We start from the raw sequence: 13,879 nt of genomic DNA, 5'->3' as shown, positions 1-13,879 counted from the left end.
TTAAAACAAGTGCAACAACAGAGACTTAAGCCGAATACCGTCCTTTCCTGTCAAACCTTTCCTTTTAACAATGAAACGTGCTCCACAAAAAAGTCTGCTGGGTTGAATACTTTGTCATATCTGTAACATACATTTTTTGCAAATAAATGATTTCTATTTCTACATATAGTTGGTGTTGTTCCAGGGTGATGGTTCCAAGATGACAATGTGGCGGCTGGTGGCGGCGGTGGCGGTGGTGTGCGCATGCGCTCACGTGGCCGCGGCGGATGCGCGCGCGCCGCAGCCGACGCGGCCGCCGCGCCTGTGGCCCCGCGCGCCGCGCACTCTCTCAGAGCGCAAGCCTAACCATTTCGTAGGGTAAGAAATATTCATGTTATCTACAAACTATCTAGAACTTTAAGATTTTAATGAAATTGAGGTGTGCGAAAATTGGAAAGAGGTAAAAGCTCTATTAAGCAATGGAGAACATGATGATCCTTGATAAAGCTTTTGGGGCAGGTAGAAAGTATAAGCAGTAGTAATGATATGACTATGTTCAGGGATAATTACTTATGTTAATAGTAATGGTGACGAATGGGAAGTTCTAAGTAAATAAATGTCCTAAATTCATAATACTTGACGGCCTTAAAATGTGATGATCCGAAAAATGAATCGCGTCAACTATCAAAGTAAAAGAATGTGTTGTAAATACATTTTAATCGGAGGTGCATCGTTCTTCGTTCCTTGGAAGCGTACGTGAAGTGCATGCGACTGACGCGATGATACAAATCTTGCTAGTTCACACCGTACGGTTTTATAATCGTATGCACTATTCCCATCTTTAAGCTCTACACGTTTTACTTACATATATCGCTCACTGTTGTTGCTTGTAAGCTTGTTCTCTGGCTAACTGTGAGGTCCAGTCTTAAATCCTATAGATTCATTAACTGCACTTTATTACCATCCCGGATCCTTCGCTATCCAGAATGTCGCATCATGTCAAAGTTTATACAATATACTTTTGAATGCAAATACATGCTTTTGAAAACCGTGTCACATGATACGGTTTCGATGTCCTTAGGAAGTGAAATCCGCATCTGGCCTTGGAATTCGACGGCACTTTCCCGGGTATACACATTTTAGAAATTCCACATCTTTTCAGCAATATAGGTATTACGATACAACAATACACAATGACATTTTTTCAACAATTTGCTGAACCTAGTAACATGATACATGTGTAGTACTCTTACCGTGGGCGGCGGCGCGTAGGTGATTTTCACGCTTATAATTTCGGGAGTCGGGCAGAGGGCAATAGCGGAACCGACGACTGGTTCACTGGGACAGGTTATGACGAAGCGGGTTTACCAACCAAGGTCGTGGATGCAATCAACGAATGCAAGGATGATACTGATACAACCAAATTCGGTGATGCAATAAATCTTGCTTTAGAACATTTAAATGGCAACAGAGACGAAAAAGTAGTCGATGCTGAATCACAACTTGAACTTAGAGCTACTGCAATTTTAATCGATTTATGTATTGTAATTTATAACAATCAAAAATTGTTATGTTTAATGCAAATGTTACAAAAACAGGGAATGACATAAGCAAAGGTCACTGAAAGGATAATGAATGGATAAATTACATTATCGATGCGAAGATTATAAATTATTGATTAATAGATTACTATATTAGTATTGCTGTGATAATATTATGACTTGATGATGATGTAATTATCACTTACTATGGTCACCACGCAAATAACAATACTATTTAACATGAACACAGCATAGTTATGACACTATTAAAACTGATTCTGACTTGACTCCGGAACGGCTTTATCTTATTTTAATAATAATACCTGCCAACATCCCATAGATATAAAAAGCGCGAAATATAAGTCAATCTATTATTAATACTTAATTGTTTAATTGACCGCAATGCTCTTGAATGATAAGCAAATATTTAGCAAAACAGTGATAATATAATTAAGTGCAGTGCTGCACTAAATCTCGATTTCGATACAAGGTTTTCTGTGTAAGGACTCGCGATACTCTCTGACCCTAGAACAAATTAGTTTAACCAAGCGAGTAGAATCTATTTGGTACAACTTAGATACGGTTGGACGTGGAGCAAGGTTACTGGGATCATCGCTCATAAGAGGAGCTTACGAGTCTTGCGTAATTGTTGCTAACACACTTTTTGTTGCTAAGTGTTAATTGACCGACGACAATGAATTTGTCATTCAATACAGCTACAGTATCTCCAAAAACTATGTACCTATTGTTGGTGGCAATAATACTTGTTTACAGTCTTAATTATCGTTTTGCGCATAAAAGGACCATACGAAGTCCTATGGCAGCTGCTGCAAAGCGAGTCGGTGGGTGGGTATCATATGTTCTGTTTTATCAAATTCATAGGTAAAGAGTGATATAAAAAGAAGCTTGTACCCCTTTAACCCCTGAAGTTCAGAGACTGAATCAGAGAATCCCTCTTCATGTTAAGAAATAAGTAGAATACAAAGTATGAAATGTGACAAAATATTAAAATAGCATCTGGACAGTGGCATAGGAAAAACTTATTAGTTGCCATAAAATGTCGAAGCTTCGGACGTGTTTACGATGGCTAATAAATCAGATTCAAACAACACCTGTCTGAGTTTAATGAGCGCTGCTCGTAGCTCGTCATCTGCATTGTTGATGCAAAGCTAATATTTTATGGAATTCTTGGTGGCCTCCGTGCTACGGGTATTTTGTAGTAAAGCTTTGCAGTACAAGGTAATGCTGCGGATTTGTGGGTCACCATGTTACAAGGTGATTTAGGTTTTTACATAAAGTGTTTTCAATTGGAATTAACCTCCATTGTTTGTTGCAGCCCCCACGTATGCCGATCTCGTAACAGCACGCATTGCTGTCCCGGATGGACGTCCAGGCCGAATTCTTTACTTTGTATAGTCCGTAAGTACATGTACATTCATTGTCATCTCAGATCTTCTTTCCTCATTTTGTTTGAAAGTGGTTTCAACTGTGATGTAATTTTCAGCTGTATGCCGCCCTGACTGCGGCTCCCCCGGAGCCTGTGTGGCTCCAAACATGTGTCGATGTGCCAGTGGCGTAGAAGCGCCCTCTTGCGGCGGCGGCGGGCTCTATCCGTATCCTGGTAAGAAAAAACACCAAAAATAATATTTTAAGGAAGATGGGCTAATTCTTATAGGGGTAATACAGTCTTTGGAATTTCTAGTAAATTTGGTTTGAAGCTAAGTTATTTGCTTGCAGTACGGACGCCGGGCGGCTGTCGTCGTATCTGTATGAACGGCGGCACGTGTTCGAACGGTACTTGCTCCTGCGCACCTGGTTGGAGCGGAGAATTTTGTACTGAACGTAAGTTTTGTATTGAGATATGATCCTTTTGTGAATTTGAAAATATATTTATTAATTACATGTTTGTTTTAGCTATATGTAGGGAGCCATGTTTGCACGGCGGTCGATGTATAGCGCCGGACAGGTGTGTCTGTTTCCACGGACTGTCAGGGACGAGGTGCGAGATCGATAGGCGAACTGGTAAGTTGATAGTCTCAATCGATTCATTTGTTAAGTGAAGGTTGCAAGCTGCATACTTGTTTGTTCTTCACATTGTTTTTGATAAAATTCTGTCACAACCGAAACCTTCATTTTGTAAGTCAGTTAAGCTGAGATTACATCTCTTTGCCATAGCTTCTGGATTGAAATTAACCTAGAAGTTTTACCCAAATGTGACCAAGGTCATGCAACATCCATACATATGGTTTTCCCTTGTAGGTCCTTGTTACACGGACACTCGCGGCGCACTGTGCACGGGCGCGCTGGAAGGCGTGGTGTGCACCAAGCAGCTGTGCTGTGCCACCGTGGGAGTGGCCTGGGGACATCCTTGCGAACGTTGCGGAGATCTCGACTGTCCACAGGGACACTTGAGGAACTTGGCGACCAAGGAGTGTCAGGTTAGGAAACTGTGCCGTTTTACTTTGACTTCATTTTGTCTTTTCTGAAGTCTATGAAGCCACCTCATCCCAATCACGAATTTTGCGTTTACACGCTACTTTTTAATCTTGTGTCTCACTGTGTTAATGTAGCTTATCTAAAATTATTCTGCTACCAGCTAATCTGTATTGGATCAGTCTTAAATATAAGGGGTCCTCCTATCCTCTGCTCTATTGCTGACTCCGAATCATTGAAGGATGCGTAGTTTTTTTTTTTTAATAATTGTGTATTTTTTCGCGCAGGACATAGACGAATGTGCAGCAGTGCCCGGTCTATGTCAGGGCGGTAAATGTATCAACTCGATCGGTTCGTTCTCGTGCGAGTGTCCGCCGGGACAGAGGCGACATCGGGTCACTAACAACTGCGAAGATATTGACGAGTGCGAGGACCCCGATATTTGTCCTGTAAGTATCACTTCTTCCATTATTTGTGTGTCTGGGGTCATATTATCACATGTTATAGTGGTCCAGATTTCAGTGGAGATAACAAGAATCTGTCACTTTGCACTGGAACTTGGATCACCATAAGGTGTCATAATTTATAACTGTATGTGTATGTTTTATAAGCTTCAAATGGTGAGTGATGAATGGGTAAGAAAATCTGATGTAATAACATTAGATTAGATGTATTGATTGTAGAAGTGTTTGTAGTTGTTATTTATGTTACAGATCGATGTTTGTAATAATATAAATCTTTTAACAGAACGGCAAATGTGTGAACACTGAAGGCGACTACTACTGTCTATGCAACCCTCACTTCATTCCCAGTCCGGACAAGAAGTTCTGTATAGGTAAGTTGCACCCATTGGAAAAAGACCCACCAGTTAGTGTAACTAAATATTCTGTCTTGGTTTTTGAGCTGGTGCCAACATAGCAACACTTATTGCCTATGCAATATTTATACAGATGTGGTTGTCTCAAGCATGTTCGGCATACCTATGCATTGTTAGGGTATTTCGTCGTTCATTTCTTCTGGCAAGAAGACTCAAGACTATGAAGGGTATTTTTTGACCAAACCACTGTACCATAAACTTTAGAATTTCAGCTTTATTATAATAAATTATGTAATTTTTCCAACAGACGGTCGAGTGGGCAGCTGCTTCACGTACATGAGCGACACGGGCGAGTGCGCGGACCGGCTGCCGATGCCGCTGTCCAACCGCGACTGCTGCTGCGGGTACAACATGGGCCGCGCCTGGGGGGACCTGTGCACGCCCTGCCCGCCCAGGGGATCCAGTGAGTAGTCTCTTATGGACAATATATGAAGGTCAATTGCATCATTTTCTGTGTCAAAGTCAAGGCAAAGTTATTTTTTTTTATTTCAAATAGGCCTGTAAATCTCTTTCGAAACGTCAAACTAGTTGCACGGTTCCAAAGAGTTGGTCTCATGGAGCAGAACCGGCAAGAAACTCCATGTGTGCGTGTGTGAAGAAAACATCAGGGACTGAATTAATTTTATATCTTTTGAAACATAAAGAAGTCAAGTAGTGTAAAATATCTATCTTGATCTCCAAATCATTGTAAAATTATGGTTCCATTCAGAAATAATGGTCTTAAATTCCATAAACGTGCAAAACAATTGTCCATCTCTCCCTAAGTTAGTAATCTATACTAATATTATAAAGCTGAAGAGTTTGTTTGTTTGTTTGAACGCGCTAATCTCAGGAACTACTGATCCGATTTGAAAATTTCTAGGCTATAGGCTACTTTTTATCCCAGTACGGGAAGTAGTTCCCACGGGATGCGGGTGCAACCGCTGGCAGAAGCTAGTTTTGACATACATCAGTGTTTGTAAAGACCTAAATGAATTAACTAACATTGGCCAAGAAATCTAGACTAACCACGTGTTCCGTTTCCCAGCGGAATGGACACACCTGTGCGGCGGCGGCGCGATCCCGCCGAACTGGCGCCGCAACGTGACGGGCGGCGCCGACGACGGCGGCGGCGGCAGCTACGAGCCGCCCGCCATCGCGAAGATCAACGAGTGCATGCTTAGGAACGGCATCTGTGGGCTTGGAACTTGTGTGGATAAGGATATTGGGTGAGATGACGAAATACTTTCTTTAACTAATTTGAAATCCATTGTAAAACTGTGTGTATAATGTAATAAATGAAACAGCGGAAAACATGCAAACATGCAAAAGTGTACCCATGGTTTTAGTGAAATTGATCCCCTGTCTGCTTATGCCCGAGGCACCATTTCAGATTCCAAAGACCTTCTAAAAAATTAAAAGTTCTCCCCGAGCCAAATATAATTTTTATGTGTTTAAAATTCAATTTAGTTATATCTGATCAAAATTAATACATAGTTTTTTGTTTGCCAGGTATCAATGTGACTGTTGGGACGGCGCTGAATCAGTGGTACAAGACGGCAACCCAACATGTATCGATATCGACGAATGTGCTCTCGAATACTGTAAAGGAGGATCTTGCATCAACAGGCCCGGCGGATTTGACTGCAGGTCGGAAATTAACTAGATCATATTAATCTAATTAAATATTAAAGTAACTGTTGTCAAATGAAATGTGAATGTTGTTTGAGCAGGTGTCCGCCCGGCTTCGACCCGATTGAAGGAGGTTTGAGATGCAGCGACAAAAACGAATGTGAATCGACGCATGGAGGCATGTGTACTAATGGAGTTTGTAGGAACAGTGATGGAGGGTAAGAATAGATACATAGATGAAACTATCAATTTGTACATTGGCAATTTCATCCAGTAGATACGTAGGAGATAAAAGATAAGTGTGTCTTCTAGGCACAAAAGAAATATTAGATACACTAATTGGTTTCTTTTTAAAAACATGAAAAAAAAACAGAACTGGGTGCCTGTGACGTCACTGTTATATACATTTTTACTTAAAAGTGACGTAACATAAAACTTAACCAGGTTCCATCTTTCTTGTTAGGTACTAGTTTCTGAGAGGAAATAAAAAATATGGGTCCGATATTTTTAGTTAATCTAAAAGATGGATTTCTTACTTTTTAACCGACTACCCAAAAAAAAAGAGGAGGTTTCCGATGTTTTTTTTTTGTAGTCGCTGTTCCGGTTAATATAATTTGAGACAAAAATCATAATTTTTCCCCAGTTACGAGTGCGTATGCAATCCCGGCTACGAGTCCACAGAAACAGGGCACGCATGCCGCGACGTGGACGAGTGCCGCGACAACCCGCGCGTGTGCCGCCGCGGCCGCTGCCGCAACTCGCCCGGCGGGTACGACTGCGACTGCGAGCACGGCTTCCATATCTCCGCCGGAGGATACTGCACCGATATCGATGAGTGTGCCGATAAGAGTGTTTGTCAGGTTGGTATTGTTTTTAGAGGGTAGAATGGAAAGAGTATAGTATTTCAATGAGTAAAACCATTTGTAACACTGCACAAATATCCGAGATCTTATGACTCAAAACCTCTGTTCTGAAATAAATGGTGTTAAGAGAAGCTTTTGATACTGTTGATATGTAGTTAAACTTATCTTTAAACTTCAAAAAAGTAAATAATGTTGTCCTAAAATGCGTGAATAGATCATATTAAATGTCTTTATGTAAAAAAACAAAAATATCCACAGTTCTGTTAGAAAGATGTCAGTATTTATAGGGGTGTTCCACAGGGTAATATTGATGGACCGCTCATATTTTTTTTAATTTTGTTTTGTTTCTTAGGGAGGTCGCTGCGTGAACAGCGAAGGTTCGTTCCAGTGCGTGTGTGAAGCTGGCTACAGACCCACGCCTGACCGCGGCGCCTGTGTGGACGTCAACGAGTGTTCGGAACAACGCGTCTGTAGGAATGGACGCTGCCACAACACTCCTGGATCCTTCAGATGCGAGTGTCTGCCTGGATTCACTCTCAGCAATGATGGCAGGACTTGTCTTGGTAAGTTAACTAACGAATTTACATAATTTACTTGACCCATATACCAAGTGTGTGCTACAAAGTATTTTGTTTTCCCAGACGAGGTACAAGACTTGTGTTACGAGAAATACGAAGAAGGACATTGTACACTGCCCGGACAGAATCCAGTAACTAGGTCTCAATGCTGTTGCAGTTCAAGTAAAGGTGCGTTTTCGTCTATGTTTTCTTACCTCAATTGTTTGCATTATTAAAAAAGGAATATTTAAATTTTGTTTTGTATTTCAGGACTCCACTTAGGCTGGGGTGTGGCTTGCAAAGCGTGTCCTGAACGTGGAAGCAAGGAGTACGACATCCTCTGCCCCGAAGGCTCCAGCAAAGACAACGGAGGTGCCGACATTAACGAGTGCACCATGATCCCCGGCATCTGTCCGCACGGCACCTGCGAGAACCTGGAGCCGGGGTACAAGTGCATCTGTGACCCTGGCTTCCATCCCGACGCTGATGGCATCTGCAGGGATATTGATGAATGTGATATGCATCAGTCTGTGAGTATAGAGTTGGAAGCTCATAAGTTTTTGTCAAATGTTTGGGTGGTTTGAAGGCGGTCGACTTCTGAACAGATGAGCCAAAATGATTAAATTTTTTTTTTGTATATCAACGGTTCTTCAAACCATATAGACAGAATTGTTTCGCTGGGGAGTTTGTTCCACCGCTTCTTCTTCCCAGCAAAGAAACATAAGAAAGGGTGAAGGGCGGACATTTTGGGGACTGTCTTTTGTAAATTTGACCTACAAAAAGTGCTGATTTGCAGTCTAAATGACTTTTTATCTTTTATCATACTGTGGTGAGGTAGGTAGGTAGTAAGATCCGGTGTTGTTCCAGTACTGCACGGGCGGGCAGTGCCGCAACACTCCGGGCAGCTTCTCGTGCGTGTGTCCGGCGGGCACGCGGCACGAGCCGGACGAGCAGATCTGCCGCGACATAGACGAGTGCGAGGGTGAGACTCTTTTCCGCCTCAGGGAATACGACCGCGGGGACATCCCCTCTCTGATCCCCATCGGAACAGGTTACGACCCTTGTCTGACAAGCCTTCATCACGTGCCATCCAGACATCTAACCTCGGACTAGCATCATCTGACCAACATCCGAGCTTGGTCACCTACCATCCGTTGTATGGATCCTGATATCTTAATAGAACATTAATTTCACGCAATTCGATCTCATTGCACTGCTTGATTTTTATTATTATTATTCATGTGATTAATTTTTATTAAAATTAGGTTATTGGCCGTGATGGGCACAAAATGTTATGGAATGCACAATCATTTGAAAATAACTTGTTTTGTACCTACATATATATTTTCGACTGGATTAACTTATTTTTCCCAAAAGTTGTAATTGTTAAAATACACTACAAATTGATTTTTCTTGTTAATGGTCTCTGCACACAGCGGGCGCGGCGCGGCGGGACGGGACGGCGACGTGACACAATGTACTAGATCGTCGCGTCGCGTCGCGCCGAGCGGGACGGGTCTGTGTGGCGGCCTCCGTAATATCTAGTACATTACAACTGCTCAGCGTCGCGTCGCCGTCCCGTCCCGTCGCGCCCCGCCCGCTGTGTGCAGCGACCATTAAAATAATTTTATGTAAAAATAATTAATTAGCGACTTCTACGACTACTACGTTGGTAGCAACTGAAAACAGTCAACAACTTTTATATCTCTTTTTATTGAGCCTTTGAATATTTTTTCAAATATTTTTATGTACTTAAAATTTTAACTAAATAACTTACATCCTACTTGTACCACCTTTTTGCACAGCTGGTTTAAATAGTTGTGTGGTTTTGCAGAACAATCGAACCCGTGCGATAACGGGCGCTGCATCAACTCGCACGGCAGCTACGAGTGCGAGTGTGAAAACGGATTCGTTCTCGATGCCACCGCTCAGCATTGTATCGGTAAGTTTATATTTGTCGAACAAGACAATAAATAATTTGAAGATAGTTTTTGTCCTAATGCTTGAGGTAGTTATTTTCTATGATAGGTAAAATCAGCAAAGACAGTTATAGAAAAAAATACCAAAAGTCTTGCCTTCATTACGGACTTTTTTGGAATGGGCAACTAGAATCAACTTTATTTATATTTTTTGACGTTCATAAGTGCTTGTGAAAACCTAAGTGAAATAAATGATTTGACTTTGACTTTGACTTTGACTTGCCACGTTCGTAAAGCTAGAAGGAGACTTTTGTTGATTGTGTTAATCGATCTTTGGTACGGATCAAGTCTACAACCAAGTTCTACGAATCGGCCCAGCATCATGTAGCTGGCGTTGAAATAACTTTTGAAAGGACATGTTATAGGCTTCGTTCTTTCTATCTACTGCACACTTGCCAGGCTTCAAATGACTGATTTAATCTGAAAAAAAGTGATTAACTGTATCTGTATTATGCAGACAACCGTCGCGGGTCGTGCTGGCGGCGCGTGGTGGACGGGCAGTGCGAGGCGGCGGCGCTGCGGCCGCTGCTGCGGCAGGAGTGCTGCTGCAGCGTGGGGCTGGCGTGGGGGTCGCCCTGCGAGCCCTGCGACCCCGACCACTGCCCCTGTCCTAAGGGATTCGCTAAGGTAGGTCCTTCTTTAAAACTTTCTGCTCCAACTCCGGAAGTTTTGCCAGTATTTTCCGTCAAGCCAATGAAATATTTCTTCAAAGCTTTTTTACAGGCGACACTTTGGTCCTAGGTAAAATAAGTCTTAATAATCCATCATACAGAATAAAAATCAATAAATAGTTATTTACAATTTTGACTGTCACACCTATTGCTCTTGACTCATTGTCGACCTTTAGTAAGCCTATAAAAATGTTCGTATCATCTTTAAAAACCTTTTTGGGAATTTATGTATGTATTTACCCTTTACATTCACAGTTGGACGGTGCTACATGTCGTGACGTGGACGAGTGCCAGCTAGATTCAGAGCTGTGCATCGGTGGTAATTGTGTTAACACTGATGGCTCTTACAAATGTGAATGTCCACCTGGTTTAGCGCTTGATACTACAGGTAATTTACTGTTATATGGCCTATTTGACGTACATAATATAAATAAAAAATGGTACTAATACTTCTTTCTTTGCTTAGGAAACCGATGCGTGGACACTCGTCGTGAATACTGCTACACAGACTTCATCGGCGGGCGTTGTTCCAACCCTCTCCAGATTGAAGTGTTACGAGCGGTTTGTTGTTGTTCGTCTCTCGGGAAAGCCTGGGGCGATGGACGATGCGAACCTTGTCCTAAGAAGGGTAAGTAGACTAATTCGATACAACATATATAAAAAAGCTGAAAATTTTGCTTTTCTCAACAAAAAGAAACTTGCTGCTGAAATTGCGGGCATTTTTAATCTATATTTTTTGAAATCCAATTTATTGTCCTCACAGGAACGGATTCCTACCGCAATCTTTGCATCTCCGAAGGCACGGGTCACCCGCCCACCGTCTGGGACCGTCCCGGCGATCCCTCCGGTAACGGCACTGGCATATGGGGGGACGGCAGTCACGGTGGTGGCGACGGCAGCGACTACGACTGGGGACACGGCGGGGGAGACAACTGGGGGAACGTCACTGGAGACAGCTGGCACAAAACTCCGGGGCTCATCCCTGGCCAGATGGAAGTCAATGAGTGCGCGGCCTTCCCTGGTCTGTGTGGACATGGACGCTGCAGGAATCTTGTTGGAACCTTCACGTGTGACTGCTTCCCCGGTTATGAAAAGGTTTGTGAACTTCTTAAAAAACATTGTATTTTTTTTTAAGTTAGCTTCAAACAACACGCAGACTTGTGTCAAAAAGAAATTATCGAAAACCAAAATGATGAGAATTTCTTTTAACACGACTTTTAAAAAGCGAGGTTCTTAGCCTGTATGTAAATACTTGTATGTTTGCGCGTTTATCTCATGTTTGGATGAACGGATTTTGCTGTCGGTTTTAGCATAGAACTTTTGAGACTTAGGAGAAGGTTTTTGCTTATGTTAATTGTCGATTCTCCCCCCAGGACTCGAAGAACCACACGTGTGTTGACGTGAACGAGTGCGAGATAGTGGACGGCGTGTGCGGCGCCGGCGACTGCCGCAACACTGACGGCAGCTTCTCCTGCACCTGCCATCCCGGGCACAAGGCTGATGACTTCTCTAAAGTTTGTGTCGGTAAGTACATGCCAAAGTTTGACTTGTTTCTATCTAATCTATACTAATATTATAAAGCTGAAGAGTTTGTTTGTTTGAACGCGCTAATCTCAGGAACTACTGGTCCGATTTGAACAATTCTTTCGGTGTTAGATAGCCCATTTATCGAGGAAGGCTTTAGGCTTTTTATCCAGGTTCGTGCAGAGGTTCCCACGGGATCCGGGTGAAACCGCTGGCAGAAGCTAGTATTCCAATAAAAATGTAATACTTTCTAACTGTAGATCAGATTAACAGAATTACATACTGGTGTCGTATGTGGTATCATACTCGCGATTTGTTTCTTCCTTATTTCATTGGTGTTTCGATATTTTCTCATATTATTAAGAGAGTACATAAGAGGAGTACATAAAAGAGTACATAAGAGGAGTATATAAGAGGAGTATAGAGGGTTATAGGTAAAACACTAACAACCTCTCAGGACCATATTACTAATATCATAAACTAAAACTTTTGTTCTATGACTTTTAATAATTCTCAGATTTTAGTTCATCAAAATTTTCACACAAAAATTAAAATATTTCAAGTGTACGCTCTAAAAGTTACGAAGTCTAGGCGAAGCACAGTAAACAGTAGTGCAAAAGACAGCGGAGGGGAGCGGGGGGGGGTTGACCTATTTACGAGCGGCCGTCAGTCGTTTTTATGCGCCCGCGTCGCCTCATACGTGTCCTTGTAGCGAAATTCGGTGGTGCGAATTTAATTATCTTTACAATATGGCGTATCGATATTCAAATGTCGAGTACACGGAAATGGTGCGAATGCTGGCTAGGTGTGAAGACAATGTTTCGGAAGCCTGTCGCCAATACGCCATACGATTCCCTAACATCCCTACACCTAGCTGAGTAACAAGTGCTAGCCGCCACACAGCGGTTACGAGATTACGGGCAATTCTGGCATGCCATCAGGGATAGCGATCGTCCTCCGAGGCACACAGTCGTGAAGGAGACGATATTTTGTTTTTCTTTTATTTGACCTGTTCGTAAAAAGGCGGGAAATCGTAGCGTAGCGAGTTACCAATTCAAAAGTATGACTAGGTACGAGAATAGTGCGCGGGAGGCGTAGGGTAGGTAAAGATCTTGCATTCATTCTAAAAATGCAACCCCCTCACCAAACGAATTTATTGTAATGAGTGATAATCTCGACTCGTCCGCACACTCTAAGGTCGACTAATCGCTCGACTGGTCTCGATCGGGCCTTTAGTTGGTAAAGAAATGGTAGGGGTGGGTAAAAAATTTTATCACTATAGCAAAATAGAGTTGAAATGTGTTAGATAGACCAATGAAATCTTGTAGGTTTGTTTTTGGCAAATGTATTATGTTTTATAAAAAGTCATAGAACAAAAGTTTTAGTTTATGACGTTAGTAATACAGTCCTGCAAGGTTGTTAGTGATTTACCAATAACCCTGTATAAGAGAGTACATAAGAGAGTATATAAGAGAGTACATACGAGGAGTACATAAGAGAGTACATACGAGGAGTACATAAGGGGAGTACATAAGAGGAGTATATAAGAGAGTACATACGAGGAGTACAAAGGAGAGTACATACGAGGAGTACATAAGGGGAGTACATAAGAGGAGTATATAAGAGAGTACATAAGAGAGTAATAACAGAGTACATAAGAGAGTACATAAGAGGAGTACATAAGGGGAGTACATAAGAGGAGTATATAAGTAAGTACATAAGAGACTACATAAGAGAGTACATAAGAGGAGTATATAAGTAATTACATAAGAGACTACATAAGAGAGTATATAAGAGAGTACATAAGAGATTAATAAGAGAGTACATAAGGAGTACAAAAGAGA

The 13,879-nt window shown here is 42.0% G+C and overlaps 1 protein-coding gene across 1 annotated transcript in view; it reads left to right on the top strand.

Annotated features, from left to right (window-relative positions):
- LOC110377233 (fibrillin-2) overlaps positions 1-13,879 on the top strand; it is a 44,036-nt gene that overhangs the window by 11,325 nt on the left and 18,832 nt on the right. The window contains exons 2-24 of the mRNA XM_064038927.1: positions 185-357; positions 2,857-2,939; positions 3,025-3,141; positions 3,258-3,362; positions 3,435-3,542; positions 3,780-3,958; positions 4,241-4,402; positions 4,701-4,788; positions 5,078-5,233; positions 5,858-6,038; positions 6,322-6,459; positions 6,543-6,659; positions 7,085-7,301; positions 7,657-7,867; positions 7,946-8,050; positions 8,132-8,391; positions 8,729-8,912; positions 9,696-9,803; positions 10,298-10,467; positions 10,767-10,899; positions 10,978-11,139; positions 11,275-11,606; positions 11,885-12,035. Of these exons, the coding sequence (XP_063894997.1) occupies positions 185-357; positions 2,857-2,939; positions 3,025-3,141; positions 3,258-3,362; positions 3,435-3,542; positions 3,780-3,958; positions 4,241-4,402; positions 4,701-4,788; positions 5,078-5,233; positions 5,858-6,038; positions 6,322-6,459; positions 6,543-6,659; positions 7,085-7,301; positions 7,657-7,867; positions 7,946-8,050; positions 8,132-8,391; positions 8,729-8,912; positions 9,696-9,803; positions 10,298-10,467; positions 10,767-10,899; positions 10,978-11,139; positions 11,275-11,606; positions 11,885-12,035 (3,640 nt within the window). The remainder of the gene's footprint in view (positions 1-184; positions 358-2,856; positions 2,940-3,024; positions 3,142-3,257; positions 3,363-3,434; positions 3,543-3,779; positions 3,959-4,240; positions 4,403-4,700; positions 4,789-5,077; positions 5,234-5,857; positions 6,039-6,321; positions 6,460-6,542; positions 6,660-7,084; positions 7,302-7,656; positions 7,868-7,945; positions 8,051-8,131; positions 8,392-8,728; positions 8,913-9,695; positions 9,804-10,297; positions 10,468-10,766; positions 10,900-10,977; positions 11,140-11,274; positions 11,607-11,884; positions 12,036-13,879) is intronic.

Source organism: Helicoverpa armigera, chromosome 17 (assembly GCF_030705265.1).
Source record: "Helicoverpa armigera isolate CAAS_96S chromosome 17, ASM3070526v1, whole genome shotgun sequence".
Lineage (NCBI taxonomy): Eukaryota > Metazoa > Arthropoda > Insecta > Lepidoptera > Noctuidae > Helicoverpa > Helicoverpa armigera.
This window is presented reverse-complemented; position numbering and strand designations above follow the sequence as displayed.